Raw genomic sequence first — 15094 nt, 5'->3', positions numbered from 1 at the left:
GCCTCCCGAAGGCCAAAGACGGGACCGAGACGGGCCGCTACCGTCCGGCGCCGTCCCGTCTGTCCTGTCGCCGTGCCGACGTCCGTTGGAGGCTCGCTCGTCAATTCACTCGCGATCTGCCGCAAATTGCGATTGATTTCCAGTATTTTATGGTTTTATTTTCCGTTAGGCTTCAGTTTTGACCGCAGCTGTGCTAACGTCGGCCGCTAGCTTGCTAGCTTCCTTCGATTGACAGAAACGAGGTCGTGCGCACGGCGACGCGAGATGCTCTCAGGGTTCACCGCAAACAGTTTTGGCAGCAATGAAGTCCAATCAGATGTTTTTCCGCGGCACACCAGACGATTTCGGCACTCGGGAAAATGCCGCAGGCGCGGCTCCGGCGACGATCCGATCCGGACGCCGGCTGGCGGTCGTGTGGCCAAATTGACCCGAGTCAAGTGAGCAGAAGCGAGCGGGCGCGACAGAGTCGTCTCAGCGATTTTGCTCCCGCTGCCTTTTTCTCTTGTGGGGGGGGGGGCGAGCAGGAACCCGCGTGGAAGGACGGAGAGTTCTTTTATCCGCAATTGGCGAAATGATTGTGAATAATTCGCCGACGTCCTCGGAAAGCTCAGCCTGAGCTCGGCAACCTCGATGGGAAGTTCGGGAAGCTCCGATGTGGAGAATTTGGTCGATGGCGCAAAAGCAACCGTTTGTGTCTTGCGTCTTGCTGACAAAAGGTTTGTTTGTTTGTTTGTTTCTGTGAATGTCCAATGTCACTTTGTTTGTCTTTCCAAATGATCATAAAAACTTGATCCCAGGAACCAGGCGGGGTTACTTCAGGTCAGAAGTTCCGCTTTCGTCACGTGACCGAGAAAGCGTAACTGCGATTGGCTCGGACGGTGAATTTTTAGACGGCGAATTGTAGCAACTATTGAAAACGTGATGACTTTACATTTCACGTTGAAATCCCGGTGGCGCTAATCTCCTTCCGCACTTGTCCTTCGTGGACATTTTGCAGCCGAGTGGCCCAACGGAGACGCTCGGTGTTCGTCGCGATGAAAACTTTCAACTCGAGTGCGCCGGCGCGTGAGTGTGTCCTGCTGTGTCGCCACGGTAACGCTGTATGCCGGCGTTATGCGGCGACTTTGCCCTCGGTGCACTCGTCGGGACCCCCCACCCCACCCCTGGACGAACGCGGAATCAACACGCGGGCGACATTGATGAAGAAGAGCATAAAATACTTTGTACCTCCGCAATGTTTTCATATCTTGATCTCAATCCCTGAAATAAATGTCGGCCCGAGACTCGCTCGCCCTTTCTGACGCTTTGTCTCCATTTCGTCTCCTCCGCAGAGTCTGGGAAGTCCGACCAGATACGACTGCAGAAAGAAGTAAGTGTGTCGTGTGTGTGTCTCCCCCCCCCCCCCCCCCACACACACACACGCACACACACGCACACATCCCGTCGCGTGGCACCGACCGCTCGGCAACACGGCCCGACGTTGGGCGAGAGGGCGGGGCACGCCCGGGACACGTCGGCGGGCACGGCCGAATGTTGCGTTTGTCTTCATTCGAGCCAAAATGAAGTCTGTGGCAAATAATGTGTGTAGCGTATTTAACCCTAACCCTAAATTGAATCTTATTCTTTATCCGATTCTAATGAAATAGCTCGTTATTTAAAATGAACAATTAGGGGCTGCTATTGGTAAGGAGCTCACAATCGGATTTGGGTTCGATTCTTAAGGCCGTGATTCAATATTGATTTAGAAGCTTTGTCGTTTCCGTGGGAAGGGTTAAGGTTTATTTTTGTGAACCGCACACAAAGCGACCCCCCCGCCACCGGTAGAATGTTTTATTTATAATAAATCATGGTATTTTTCCAAATGGTAACAATTCTAATGTTTTACGCTATATATGAAGCTATAATTGAATGAGATCACAGAATCAAAGTTGGTGTAAAAAAAAAAAAAAAAAAAAAAAGGCGCTCGCTTGTCCCTAATGAAGTGTCCCTCGGCCACGGCCGCAAACTCGCTGACGCGCTGGACGAAAAGGAGTCGATTTGCAGCCACGGCGCGTTTCCGCCACAAGGACGTGCTCTCTGGTAGCTTCGCTTGACAATTGCGCTCATCCGTGCGCGATCTTCACAACAAACGCGGGAGGCCCAAGGTAGCCATTAAGTCCAATATGCCTCTGGCTACTTGTTGCCATGGCGATGGCAAGCAAGGTACAGTACTGGAGCGGCGCGGCAAACTGCGGCTTTGTGCCTCTGTCATGTAAATTGCGGCTCTGTGGCGCTTTTCTTTCTGGGGGGGGGGGGGGTGTTTCCCCCCATATCTATAAATGTTCACCAGCCGCCACTTTTACAACGAAGAAATTCACTTGCGATCAAAACATAATGCAAAAACACGACGCATTACTGTGACTATTTCTATTTCTACTAGTACCACCCCCACTTCTGACTGCCTGATTACAGTGTCTGATGTGTGGTGTGGACCCCCCCCCCCCCCCCCACGCCACCAGTACCACCACTCGGTTGAACTTGAATGGCAACTACTTGTAGCTTCCACGAGCACGAGCAGCGCTTCACTGCTGCCGCCGCTAAAACAAAATGGTCGCATCCTTTTGCGGTTCTGAGGTTTCGGCAGCAGCCGACCGAGCGCGGACGGCCCGGGGGGGGGGGGCGCCAGTCGGCGCGGCGTTCGTGACATTTGGTCGGCGTCGGAGCCGCGCGACACCCGGGGAGGCGCTAACGCCGCGTTGTTTGATTGATGTGAGTCATTTCCTGGCTCCCAAAAGTGCTGCCTCGAAAACTTCCCGCCCACACGCGCGCCATTAAAGTTGGGTCGACTTGCGCTTTGCCGCAGAATCCTGACTTGTTGTCGGTACCCAGTATCAGAATGCTCAGAACCCGAATTGTGCGTGCGCCGCTTCCCAGTCTTCTCCCGCTCGGTCGCGATTCGGACATCGGCGACCTCTCCCGATCCAGCGGAACTTCGGTTTTCTCCAGAAAGGCAAATGGGATGAAAACCCGAAGCCGTGTTTCCCAAAGGAAAGTGGTCCGTTCCGCGCGGCCCAAAATTTGAAAAGAACAATACATACAGATCAGGCCAATTGTCCCACTGAAAAAAGATGACGGGACAGGAATTTCCGAAACAAAATGAAATCTGATTTTCAAAGAATTTGTTTGCAAATGGTTTCAAGCTAACCCCCCTTCAAACTCACTTCCCATCCCCCGCATCCCTTCACCTGTTGCGCTCAATGGGAGTCACGGCAACAGCGTGAGCCAATCATCCGCCGCCGCTCACGCTTCAAGTGCTCGCCGTCTTCATGGTTTGCATCGTTGGCTTCTTCGGGGAGTTCGGAGACGCCTCCGAGAGCGGCGCTCGCCGACTCGAGGCTTCATTGCGCTCACGTTGCAAAGTGACGCATCCGTAAAGAAAATTGTGCAGGTTGCGCGCGTGCCTGCGTCGCTGGTCTGAGAGCTACGAAGAGGATTCGAGAGCCCACTTGAAGGAATCCGACAAAACAAATGTTGAAACAAGATGGCCGGCAAAGGTCTTCGAAGTCGGATGAATGTAAAAGCGTCATATATGCAATTGAATGGCAATAAGTTGTCCACTTGAGGGCGCTGCCCACGCACCGCACGAGCGTCAGCCCACGAGGGCCGTTTCCCGCCTTTAAGCGTTGGCACGGTGCCTCGCTGGCGGGCCTGGCGACGTCGTCGGTGCAAAACATTATGGGATGGAAGGCCGGCAGATCCCGCGGCTTCCCAGAGTTCTTAGCGGCGAGCTTTTGAAGTCGAGATAGCCAAGCTAAACATTGCTCTTCACTTGCATTTGTATTGTTAGGAGTTTGTACGTGAGCTCGTCGTCCGGGTGCGGTTGGTATTTGTGTATTTATTTGATGAAAATGGAATTTCCAGTCATGCTGATGAGAAATTGCTCCTCGCAATCTGCAAAAAGTGAAATTACTGGAACGTTAATTAACGCAGTTGTGGCCCTTTTCTTTGACAATTGAGGGCAAATCTTTCCTGTCCTTCCTGTTTTTCCGTTTGTTTTTTGGGTTGTGGGGGGGCGGGGGGGGGCGCACTTCATCTTCATCATCAGGGCATGGATCCCCTCCTCATCCTCACTCCCGGCTGCTGCTTCTGCTCCTCCTCCGCGCAGGTTCTCACACGTTGCTCGCTCGCGTCGGGCTTCGCAGTCTCTCGCGCTCGCTCGTCTTTTCTCTCTCTCTCTCTCTCTCTCTCTCTCTCTCTCATCGGAGCCGGCCATGCGCCCCCCCCCCGGCCCGGCCCGGCCCGGCCCAGCCCTCGGGCGTCGGACAGCCGCGCGCAGGCATCGGTCGGCGAGCGCGACATCTCCGCTGCTGCGGCGCCGGCGTGCCGTGATGCTGCACGCGCTGCCTTAGATCTTCTTCTCTTGGCTCGTCTTTCGATCGTGAGTATCCGAGCTGATGTTTTTTTTTTTGTTTTTTTTGCCGTGCAAGCAACGTTTGATTAAAAAAAAAAAAAAAGAATATATATATATATATATTATAAATTGGGATTTCTGACTTCGTTGAAGCAAAATGAGACAAGAATGGAGCAGACAAATGTACACTTTTTTTTTTTTTTTTTTTTTTAAAGAAGGAAACGCATTTGTAGCCTTAAAAAAGACCGATGTCTTAATTGATTATATTTCTATTCGTATTGGTTAAATTTTTTTAGAATGTTAACATTTCTTCCAAATCAATTTCTCATGGGGGGAAATGCTTGAAGCAAAGCAAGCGCTCTCGCGCACAAACTGCCAGCGAAGATGACATCTCGGCAGGGAAAGGACCAGATTGGAATGGTCACCTTGCGGCCCGAGAACGACCGGCGACCAGTCCAGGGCGCAGCCCGCCTCCCGCCCCAAAAGCGATCGCGTCCCGCTCGTCCGCGTCCCGAGCACGATGAGCGGAAAACGTTCCTCCGTGACGGCAGCGTTTTGTCTTTGTGTCCTCGTCTCGGCGCCGGTCGCCGCTCGTCTGTCGCCAGGTCGGACAGCAAGCTCGCCCGATTGGCGCAGAGGTGGAACGGACGCACGGCGGCCGGCGACCTGAAGCCCCTGTTTTGCGCGGAAATCCCCCCTTCCTCGCGAAGTCTGGACAGGTGAGGACCGCACGTGCTTTTCTTCTCTCTGCGTGCTTGCGCACGATTGTGTCCGAATTTGGATTTCGCCTTCGATTGGCCAGTCGGCTTCCGTTGAGACGCGGGCGCTTCTTTTTCTGGCCGAGATTGCAGCTTCAGGCGCAATCTTTCAACAAAATCGTTTTTCACACGACAATACCTGGTTCAAATCTAAAAAATACATCCGAGCGGAGGCGACACAAAGGGTGTGGCCATGTCGGGATGCGGGCGAGAGAGCGCCCTGAGAGACGCCCGCTGACCCGCAGAAGATAACCGAGGTGGCGCTCGAGCGCGTGTGGATCTCAGTGAGGCAAAATTCAGCCAGCGTCAGATTATTTGCCCGCTCATAGAAAAGGTGGGCGCAGATTGTGTGTGGGCGACAATCAATGCAAGCTTTGCTAAGCCGGGCAACTTGTTGGGGGGGGAACTGGCCCCGAACCCCCCCCCCCCCCAACACAGAACCGCCGATGGATTCGCAGCACTTGAGAGGCGCTCACGTGAACACGTGTTGCCGTTCGGCCGAGTTGAGTGGGCGGCGATCATTTATGAAGATAATTGGAATACCAAATCCTGCCACAGATGCATTTTGCAAACATCTGCTTTTTACCTTCTCAAACATTTTGACGCTTTTCTGACCCTACGGCCCAAATCGTAATGAGTTTATGTTTCTGCTTTTTCGCTTTGTAAGAATGTCGTGACCGACATTAGAAAGTGGTTTTTTTTTCTCAATTTCTTCAATTCATCTTTCCTTTTTTTCCCGCCGTTCTGTTTGCAACGTATTGCCAAACAAAAGTCTGAATTCACTTTTGCTGCTGGTAACCGTGGCAACAGCGGCGGTTCAACCAGACGTGGCGAACCGACGTCCGGGATTTCGTCCAGACTCGGGCGAGGTGTCCGACCTCGTCGTCTCGCCTGAGGATGTTTTTTGCTTTGTTGTTTTTATCGGTAACGTTATGCAAATCTCATTTGACACATTGAAGGATGTCCAAAAAGAATCAGAGATCCTTTTGAGTTGAGTGGACTTTATCAAGGCCCTCAACGTACCTAGAAAATTAATTTTTGGAAACCTACAAATGCTTTTTTTTTTTTTTTTTTTTTTTTACATGCCTGACAATTTCACTTAGCCGTCACCTTTTTTTACGTATCATCGTTGGGGGGAATTGATTAGAAAATTGCTAAGTTTTGATAATTGCTAAATTCTTATCAATTCCATCACTATTTCACGTATGCTGGTGGCAAAAAAAATCAAAATATAAATATTTTGAGGTCCGCGCCCCCCCGAGGAATGCCCTCTGATGTCGGCCACGGGATGCCACTAAAGTTTGATCGTCATTTCGAGGATGCACCCTCTGAAATCGTTTTTTCCGCACAAAACCGAACAAGCAGGCAGCCATTTGGGCTCGCAGCCGCCATTTTGGGCGGACGCCAGGACTGGTTCTGCGAGGAAATTTGTCCGAATGCCAGTCCCAGACAGGTTGCCGGACGTCGAAGTCAAAGACTTCACCGATCAGTCTGAAATTAGGGTTGGCCAAAACTGCTGCCGTGGGATACGCACAAATGCGACCCAATGGGAAGTTGGGTATCCTGACCCGCTCAATGGCGTTTGGACCGCCTTTAATTTGTCATCATTAGTCAGTCGTCCAACAATTTGCATCAGTGTGCCGCTGTGCAGAAGAAGCTTTAATCATCAGAACCGTTTTGCCAATTGAAACCCGGGCTCGCAGTTCAATGACGAGACTTTGAAGTGTCGTCGCCGACGGCGAGGAGCTTTGCCTTTGAGCCAATCAGCTTCAGTTTGGCGTCGCGGGCCGAATCCCGCTGGGCCCGAGCGGAACAATCAGCCGGAGAGCCGCAATTTTCATTTGTCGCCGGCTAATGACGAGACCCCGAGGGTGGGTTTCTCCCCCCCCCCCCCCACCACCACCCACCCCCGCCGCCGAGCTCTCATCAAGAGCATTCGAAGCGACGCGAAGGAAAATGGCCGAAGCCGGGCGGGAAGCCGGAGAACGAGAAGTCTTCATTTGCCGAGTGGACCCCCGCAATCTGCTGCACGTTCGTTCGTGCTAATTGACTAATGGCCCGCATTAGCCGGCTCAATTTCATTGGAAACCGTATCAATTTTCTCTATTGATTAAACGATCTGAAATGATATTAATCTGTTTAAAAGATCCAAGAAGGACGGAGCAACTTTTTTTTTTTTTTTTTGCTTTTGTGACACCTCCAATATAAAAGAGCAAAAACGAGCCGTTCATTTATGTACTGATCCGTTCCTAACAATTTGCACGATGAACATGCGACTTTTTCACGTGGCCTTCGCCTTTCAGCCCTTGAAGCGCGCCGTCGTCTTTTCTTCCCGATGGCGACCACGACGCGTGTTGGTCGTGGTGCGACGTGCTTAAACTTGCCAAGTGAGCCTCTTCGATTCGTCAGGCCGAAATCTTCATCTTCTACTCAGAAGCTGTGCCGACCTGAAATCCGAAGTCGTGCAACGCCGCCACCTGCTGGCATCTTTCAGTCATTCCCAATGTGACTCGCGCATGATTGGCTTCCCGGACCCTTTTCCTCCCTTGTTCCTCCCGTCCCCTCAGACGCCTCCCGGCCGTTATGACCCAGCAGATGCAGAACTTGCAGTTGTCTCAAGCCAAGAAGGTCGCGGGGGGGCCGGCCTCCCCCAACGCCGCCAAGCGCCTTTATCGCAACCTGTCGGAGAAGCTGCGAGGAAGCACGTCGTCCTTCGAGGACGCCTACTTCTTCGGGAAGAGCGATCGCCTTCGCAAGGCCTCGGTGAGTCAAAGTCAAAGTCAGCTTTATCGTCGATTCTTTCCGTCCGCGGTAGGTCGGACATCGACTGAAACCACAAAACTCGGGTTCAAAGGTCAAATACGACCAAATGAATCCGTGAATGTGGCGTCATGTGATTGGATTTAGTTGGGCAAAAAATTGAAAATAGGAACGCAAAATAATAATTAGCCAATTATTTAACAATTTCAAAATCGTGTAAAATTGTTTGCATTTGGATCCATTGCAAAAGTATATTTCAATATTTAAGTCATCCTATTTTTTTCAACTTGTATCACTTATCATGAATTTGAGTTAATGTATACTCGTCACACAATCAATCAATTTAATCTTAAAAAATGGACTTAACTCCTGAATTGACCCCCAAAATCAGAACTGACTAATTACTGACAGAAACGGAAAATAACCCCGACGACGTAATTGGCCCACTTCGGGTTTTTGAGTAGAAGATGCAAAATTATTGTCACGTCAATTGTGAGGCGGAGAAATGGCACCAAGTTGAAAGTTTTGGCATCTTGGCGTTTTGCGGGTGTGGAACGTGGGCGTCGCGCTCATGAGAAAAAGGGGGGGGGGGGGGGGACCCCCCAACCGTACAACCCCCGTTCTTAGTTGTCGAGAAAGAAAGAAATATTTCTGCCATTTCTTGAATTGTGATGATTTAGCTTGATGAGAAAGCCTTTGATGGTGACGATGCAGGGCGGCGAGTGCCTGTCGGAGGCGGTGGAGCAGCAGGACTTGGATACGGTGCAGATCCTGCTGGGCCAGTTTTCGGCCCAGGAGCTGGACCTGAACACGCCCGACGGCCAGGGCCTGACGCCGCTGGACGTGGCGGTCATGACCAACAACGCGCCCATCGCCAGGATGCTGCTGAAGGCCGGCGCGAGGGAGGGGCCGCTCTGTGAGTACGGCGGGTCGCGGGGTTCGACGAGGGCGAGGGGCTAACCGGCTCCGTGTCGGTGGCGGCGCAGTCGCGAGCGCCGAGAGTCGCGAGGCCCGCCTGGCGGCCCTGGTGGCCGAAGCGGAGCGGCGCGCCGCCGACCTGGCCGCGCGGGCGCAGCGGGACGGCCTGTCGCTGGAGGCCTGCCACAAGGACAAGCAGCTGAGGGCCTGGGAGTGGAAGTGCAAGCTCTACAAGCGCATGAAGAGCGCGGTCCAGAACGCACGTGAGGCAGACGCCCGCCCGCTCGCTCGTTGATTGGTTGGTTGGCGGCGATTGGGTGAGAGCTCGCTGCCGCGCAGGTCCGCCCGAGGCTCCCACGCGCGTCCGTCTGAGCGTCGGCGGCACCTCCTCGCTGAGCGTCGCCTTCCAGGAAGCGCAAGGCCTCAACTCCGCCGTGGTCACCAAGTACAGAGGTACGCCCCGTCGCCGTCGGTCAGCGCGCTCGCGTGTGCTCGGAGGCAAACGGGAAGAGACGTTCGGTGGCGTCACCGCTTAGCCCGGAGCCGAGTCAATGGCGTCGGGGGACGCGCGGCCTAACACGATCCATTGCGGATGAAAGGCTAAAGCGAGCGTTTGCGTGCAGTGGAGTGGAGCTGCTTGAAGGACTTTTCGCTGCTGGCCGGTGAGATGCTGCTGGAGAACCTGCAGAGCCTCAAATGCACCATCGGCGGCCTCAGCACGGTACAAACGTCCTTCGTCGTTCACAACCGTCAGGGCTTCTTCTGCGCCACTCGAGTCAGCGGCGGTTTCCGGACTTGGAACCGTTTTGACTCAAGTCTTGCCTGCGCTTTTCTTCATTTTGCTCTGTTCAGTTTCTGAAAATATTTGGACGTGACAAGCGTGGCCGTGTTTTTTTTTTTTGTGGCGTTCCTGCTGCAGGGTCGTCCGTACTACGTGCGAGTGTCGGCCTGCAACGTGAGGGGCTGGGGCCCGCCCGCCTGCGCCTCCCCCCCGGCCGCCGCTCCTTCCAGTACGTTGCGTGTCCGCGTTTGTTTCTCTGTGTGTGTGTGTGTGTGTGTGTGCTTCTGCATATTTTTTGTGCAGTTAATATACACAGCGAGTGGTTGCGTGTGCGCGTGTGGGCGTATGTTTTTTTTTTTTTTTTTTTTTTTTTGCACTCCGCTAATGTCCATCTGGAGCAGATGTAAAGATGACGGCGATCGGCGGCGCCAGCGCCCCCGCCTGGGGGATGTTCACAAATCACATTTCTGCACATCATCAACCTCGCGAGACCGAACTGAGTTAGCGAACGATTTTCTGCATGAAGCCGTTTTGGACGCTCGACATTCAACTAAACGTGTACGCGGAATACGCTGAGGAATACTATGAACACGACAAAAGATAATCAGATTCCAAAATGCTTTTCCTGGTTTTGTGTGATAGGGATTAATCGAATTCTCGGCAATATTGGTTGCTATCAAGAAAATTTCAGCGTGTGTGTGTGTGTGTGTGTGTGTGTGTGTGTGTGTGTGCGTGCTGTGGACCTTCCCGCCGTGAATGAATTTTTCCCTTTTTTGTTTTTTTGTTTTGTTTCCCGTCAGACTGGCGAGAGAGTGACGGGCGCAAGGCCAGGCGGCACAGCCACATCGAGGTTATGGAGCGGCTGCTCCAGCAAGTCCGAGCCACGCACTCGCACTACTGCTGCGGAGGTGAGCGCCGCCGCCAAAATGCTGCTGCTTTGCCTCAAGATTGGCCAGTTCCCGATGCCCTCGCATGTGGGCGAGGAGAGCCGCACTTGCCAGTCGATTTTTTTGGGCGTTTATTGCGTGCAGCGAACACATGAGGACAAAATAAGGCTGCTGTAAGCTCACACGCATAATAACCAGCCAACCCGACAATTGCGAGGCCACGCCCCTAAAAGGCACATCCGCCATGCGGGTGCAAATTTTTATTTTGGAATCACACACACAAAAAAGTTTGTGCAACCGTAACCCCTCCTGCACTGCATATTCACAGTTTGGCATTTGCAAATTCATCTTTGCGGACCTGCCCAAATCGTAGAAGATAACGACCCAAATGCAAATGGTGAAAATCTGTGGAAATTGTCACCCGTTCTAACTGCATTGGGGAAAAACAATCTCGATTGGGCAGGGACAGAGCACTTGTCAGCCTTTTCGGGGTTGACGGACTGCGTCGAGTCGCTCGGTCGGCATCATCGCCGACCACCCTGGAGCGACGCCCGGGGCTTCGGGAGCTTTCCCCACAGCTCCTGGAAAACCCGTGCGGCCTCACGCTGACGCGGGCGGTTCCTTTTGCGCCAGAAGGGAGACTTTAAAAGCTCTCTTTTGAGTCGTCAGCGGCGGAGACCAACTCGGCTTTGACGAGGGGAAAGATAAAATGACGAGGCGGGGGCCCGGCCGGGGGGCCGCCGTGCACTCACTCTGAATAAATACAAGAAATGACTTTGAGTTGCGCTTGACTGATTTCATGACAACTGCTGCATTTTGTTCTTTTTGCTGACATTTGTCGGGCCTCAGATTGGGCGGTTGGCTCGTTCCGTCCCTCGGCCAAAAGCGGCGGTTGGGCAAAATTCGGACCGGCGACTCGAAGCGTTAAAACGGACCCAATTCAAAACCACTGTGGAGATGTTAAAAGAACGAGCGACAAGTTGACCGGAAGATCGACAAGTGGCTTTTTCCAGCACTTTGACAGACGTGAGGGGAATACACAAAGCACACTCACTGATTTGTGTTTTTCTGCAACTTCTCACGCAAATTTTTTGCACCTGAATCCTCAGAGATATTCTTCCCAAATCGAAAGAATAAAATGGAAACCTTCCTTGACAGTGGCTGGTCACAGTCCAGCATAGTCTTGTGTTTGCAAAATTCACAAGACAATAAAGAACCTTAATTTGGATTGGATAAAAGGGAAAAAAATGTGGATTACGGCAGTTGCCCACCATTCATCTGACAAAGAACGTAAAGCTGTAAATTGTCGCTGCGTTCCTCAGGGATCAATCCGCGACCCGCTTCCATTGGCACATACCAGCGGTGCCGTTCACGAGAGCTCTCAGCGTACTTGTACTACGTCTAACTGCATTTGCGAGCCTCCTTGATAAAGATGAACGACTCCACTAACGTCTCACGCGTCCTCCGACCGTCAAAAGGTTAACCTCTGAAGTTTCACTTGATGACGTCGGCGCTGGCTTCCAAAGAAGCAGAACTTGGTCCTTGTTGTACCTTTTTGGAAAGGAACTTGTCGAGGCCTCTTTTTCCCCGCTCGGCGATGAAGTCGCCAGCGTCGGCCAACTCGACGCTGGCGTCTGAGGGCCGTTTACGGGACCTTCGTTAGCCCGCCTCAAAAAGGACTTCTGGGATTTTGGAGATTGGCATCGCTGACCGGCGGCGGCGTCGGCGGCAATCCAGGAAGGAAGAAAAAAAAAAGATATCGACAGCCGACCCGATAAGCTCACGTCCAGTCAGACTCCGTCGGGCTGGAGAGAAAATAGATGAAAAAAAGTTTGTTGCTCGTTTTTCTGCGCAGACGTGTCCAAGCTGCAGAACCCCAGCAGGAAGCAGTCGGTGTCCCGAAGCCTCAAGCATCTTTTCCACTCCTCCAACAAGTTTGTGAAGACACTGAAAAGGTTGGTTTCAAATCTGGTCGTCTCTCCAGAACCGTTTCGAATCATTTGACCCGTTTCTGCCACTGATGGAGTCGCTGAAATCTTGACCTCATTGGTTTGGACTGAAAGATTCATGTTCATATCCCAATCATTTTGAGGAAAAGGATGGCGCTCATTGTGCAATTATCAAGATATCACCAAAAGAATTGAAAACCAAAGACAAATTCTTGGCCGGCAATTTGGCGTCGAAGCGGGATTCCATCTTCATCCGCATAACGCATGCATCCATCCATTTTCTGAGCCGCTTATCCTCACGCGGGTCGCAGGCGTCACAGAGTCCATCCCAGCCAATCGCAGGGCATTGTGTTGTTATTCACATGGGCTGTACGTTCTGAAAAAATATGAACGTCTTCGCCGAGGAAATGGGCCCAAGGCAGTTCTAGTGAACTGCAAAAGTCCTTTAAAGTGCAAATCGGAAGACGACGAACCCACGTTGAGTTTTTTGTTGTTGTTGTTTTTTTTCCCCCGCCCCGCCGGTCCTTCCTGGCTTCAGGGGGATCTACTTAGCGGCCGTGTTCTACCACAAGGACCGTTTACTGGTGACGGCCGAGGACCAGATCCCCATCGTGGAGGTGGACGACTCCTACGGCAGCTCCCTCGTGCAGGACTTCCTGTGGTTCACCAAGGCGCGTCCGTCGCACTCGTGCCGAGGAACCGCGTGGAAGTGAGTTGAGGTGGGCGTTTGTTGTTCTCCCCCCCCCCCCCCCCCCGCAGCTGTCGTGCATGTGGGAGGACGTCCGGTGGCTCCGCCAGAGCGCGTCGGCGTCGGCGTCGTCGTCGTCGGCGCTGCAGGCCCGCCACAAGATGCTGAGCGCCGCCGGGCAGATGCAGAGCCTGCTGGGCACGCACAACCTGGGTCGGGTCCACTACGAGCCCATCAAGGATCGCCACGGCAACGTGCTGCTGGTGACGGCGCGCGACGCCGACGGCCAGCACTCGCTCTTCAGCGGCAAGTGGATGCAGGTGGCCAAACTGCAGAGTCAGCGCAAGTCGCTGTCCACGCCCGAGGAGCCGTACGCCCTCGACGTCCTCGTCATCACCCTGCAGGTGCCAAAAACGGGCCTGCGCGCCTCTCCTCCAACTCGACGCGGGCCCCAGTTCACGTTCGCGCTCTGGTGCAGGACATCGTGGCGTACCAGCGGCGCAGCACGCAGCGCCTGGCGCCGGGTCTCTACCTGGGCTACCTGAAGCTCAGCAGCTCCGTGGACCAGATCCGCGTTCTGGTCTCCCGGCGGACCCCCAGCGTGCTGTGTCACGCCCGCGTGCGGGAAAACGCCAACGTGTCCAGGTAGCGCACCGCTTTCGGCCGGCACGTTTGCCTCACGGTTCCGAGGTCTGGGTCACGGGGGGCCCGGGAGGGCCGGCGACGTTTTGACGCGGCGTCCCGTCCGACGGGGACGCGTCTCGACGTGTTCCGGCTTGCCGTGACTCCCTTGAACGCGATGTTCCGGAACGCGACGTCTCTCGCCTTGAGAGCAAAACGTAGGAAGGAGATTTTGTCACCTTTGTCACAAAAGAAGAAAAGAAAAGAAAAATCAGGACAGAAAGAAATGAAATCATGAAAAAAAGGGAGGAAAGCTCAGAAGAAAGAAAAGAAAAGATCCAGAGAGTCGAAGCCAGAACTGCACTAAAAGTGCCCCGGCGTGTTTTCTCTTCAGGGAGGAGTGGGATTGGATCCGCACGCTGTCGGCCGGCGAGGGGGGCGAGGGGGGCGAAGGGGGCGAAGGGGGCGAGGGGGCTCGGCCCGAGAGCCGCTCCGGCCACGCCCCCCTCCTCTTCTACGAGCTCCAGACGGCCATCAAGTCCCTGCTGAAGAACCTCAACCTACCTCTGCAGCAGGTGGGGCGCTCATTTGGCGCCGGTTCCGGCTGATCTCCCCCCACCGATGACACGTTTCCCGTTGGCAGGCGCGCCGCTTGCGCCTGTACAGCCAGGAAGTGGTGGAGCTGGGCCACGGCGTCAGCTTCCTGCTGCTGCTGCCGGCCGCCGACGACGTCTGCTCGGCCCCCGGCCAGTCCAACCCCTTCGCGCCGCTGTCGGGCTTCCTGCACTTGCCGCTGCAGATGTTCGAGCTCGGTAACGATCGATGTATATTTCTATTTAAGAACAAAAATAAATCAACAAGCGGCCTCCCTCCCCTCCCCCAGCGCACTTCTGCACCTACAAGGAGAAGTTCATCAGTTTGTACTGCCGCCTGTCGTCCGTGCTGGACTTGGACGCCCTCATCACCCAGCAGGCGCTGCGGGAGGCCATCACGGACGGCGAGGTGGCCGGCGCCAAAGCCAGACATCAGCTCATCCTCGACTACATCCAAGTAACTTGCAAGTTGAAGGACGTTTGGGGGAGGTTTCTTCTTTTCTTTCATACACACAAAATATGCAGCAGCTGGACGAGACCAGGCAAGACCTGCGCTGGCTGACGGACGCCTTGCAGTACGCCCGCTACAAGCACCCGCGGGGCGGCGTGCCCGTCACCTGCCTGGTGGACGCCGGCGCCCCGGAAAGCGACGACGGCCAGCGGAAGACCGACTCCACCTCGTCCGCCATGGACTACCTGCCGTCGCCCTCGCCGGAACTGCGCAGGAGGAAGGCCATCAGCGGTGAGCG

At 53.9% G+C, this 15094-nt stretch overlaps 1 protein-coding gene across 11 annotated transcripts in view; it reads left to right on the top strand.

Moving 5' to 3' along the window:
* Positions 1–15094, top strand: part of ankfn1 (ankyrin repeat and fibronectin type III domain containing 1) — a 31439-nt gene that overhangs the window by 14702 nt on the left and 1643 nt on the right. For 6 of the 11 annotated variants that reach the window (XM_061809742.1, XM_061809743.1, XM_061809739.1 and 3 more), the window contains 17 exons: positions 1332–1369; positions 4996–5109; positions 7716–7911; positions 8623–8824; positions 8895–9089; positions 9166–9279; positions 9450–9547; positions 9746–9836; positions 10408–10515; positions 12350–12449; positions 12982–13114; positions 13203–13535; positions 13610–13776; positions 14147–14327; positions 14396–14564; positions 14636–14802; positions 14871–15087. In XM_061809742.1, the coding sequence (XP_061665726.1) occupies positions 1332–1369; positions 4996–5109; positions 7716–7911; positions 8623–8824; positions 8895–9089; positions 9166–9279; positions 9450–9547; positions 9746–9836; positions 10408–10515; positions 12350–12449; positions 12982–13114; positions 13203–13535; positions 13610–13776; positions 14147–14327; positions 14396–14564; positions 14636–14802; positions 14871–15087 (2623 nt within the window). Of the gene's footprint in view, positions 1–1331; positions 1370–1393; positions 4418–4600; positions 5110–7715; positions 7912–8622; positions 8825–8894; positions 9090–9165; positions 9280–9449; positions 9548–9745; positions 9837–10407; positions 10516–12349; positions 12450–12981; positions 13115–13202; positions 13536–13609; positions 13777–14146; positions 14328–14395; positions 14565–14635; positions 14803–14870; positions 15088–15094 lie in introns of those variants that run through there. The other 5 variants (XM_061809745.1, XM_061809748.1, XM_061809749.1 and 2 more) reach the window with 5 other exon arrangements.

This window comes from Syngnathoides biaculeatus, chromosome 22 (assembly GCF_019802595.1).
Source record: "Syngnathoides biaculeatus isolate LvHL_M chromosome 22, ASM1980259v1, whole genome shotgun sequence".
Taxonomy (NCBI): Eukaryota; Metazoa; Chordata; class Actinopteri; order Syngnathiformes; family Syngnathidae; genus Syngnathoides; species Syngnathoides biaculeatus.
Note: the sequence above shows the minus strand (reverse complement) of the source record. Positions and strands in the feature narration are given on the sequence as shown.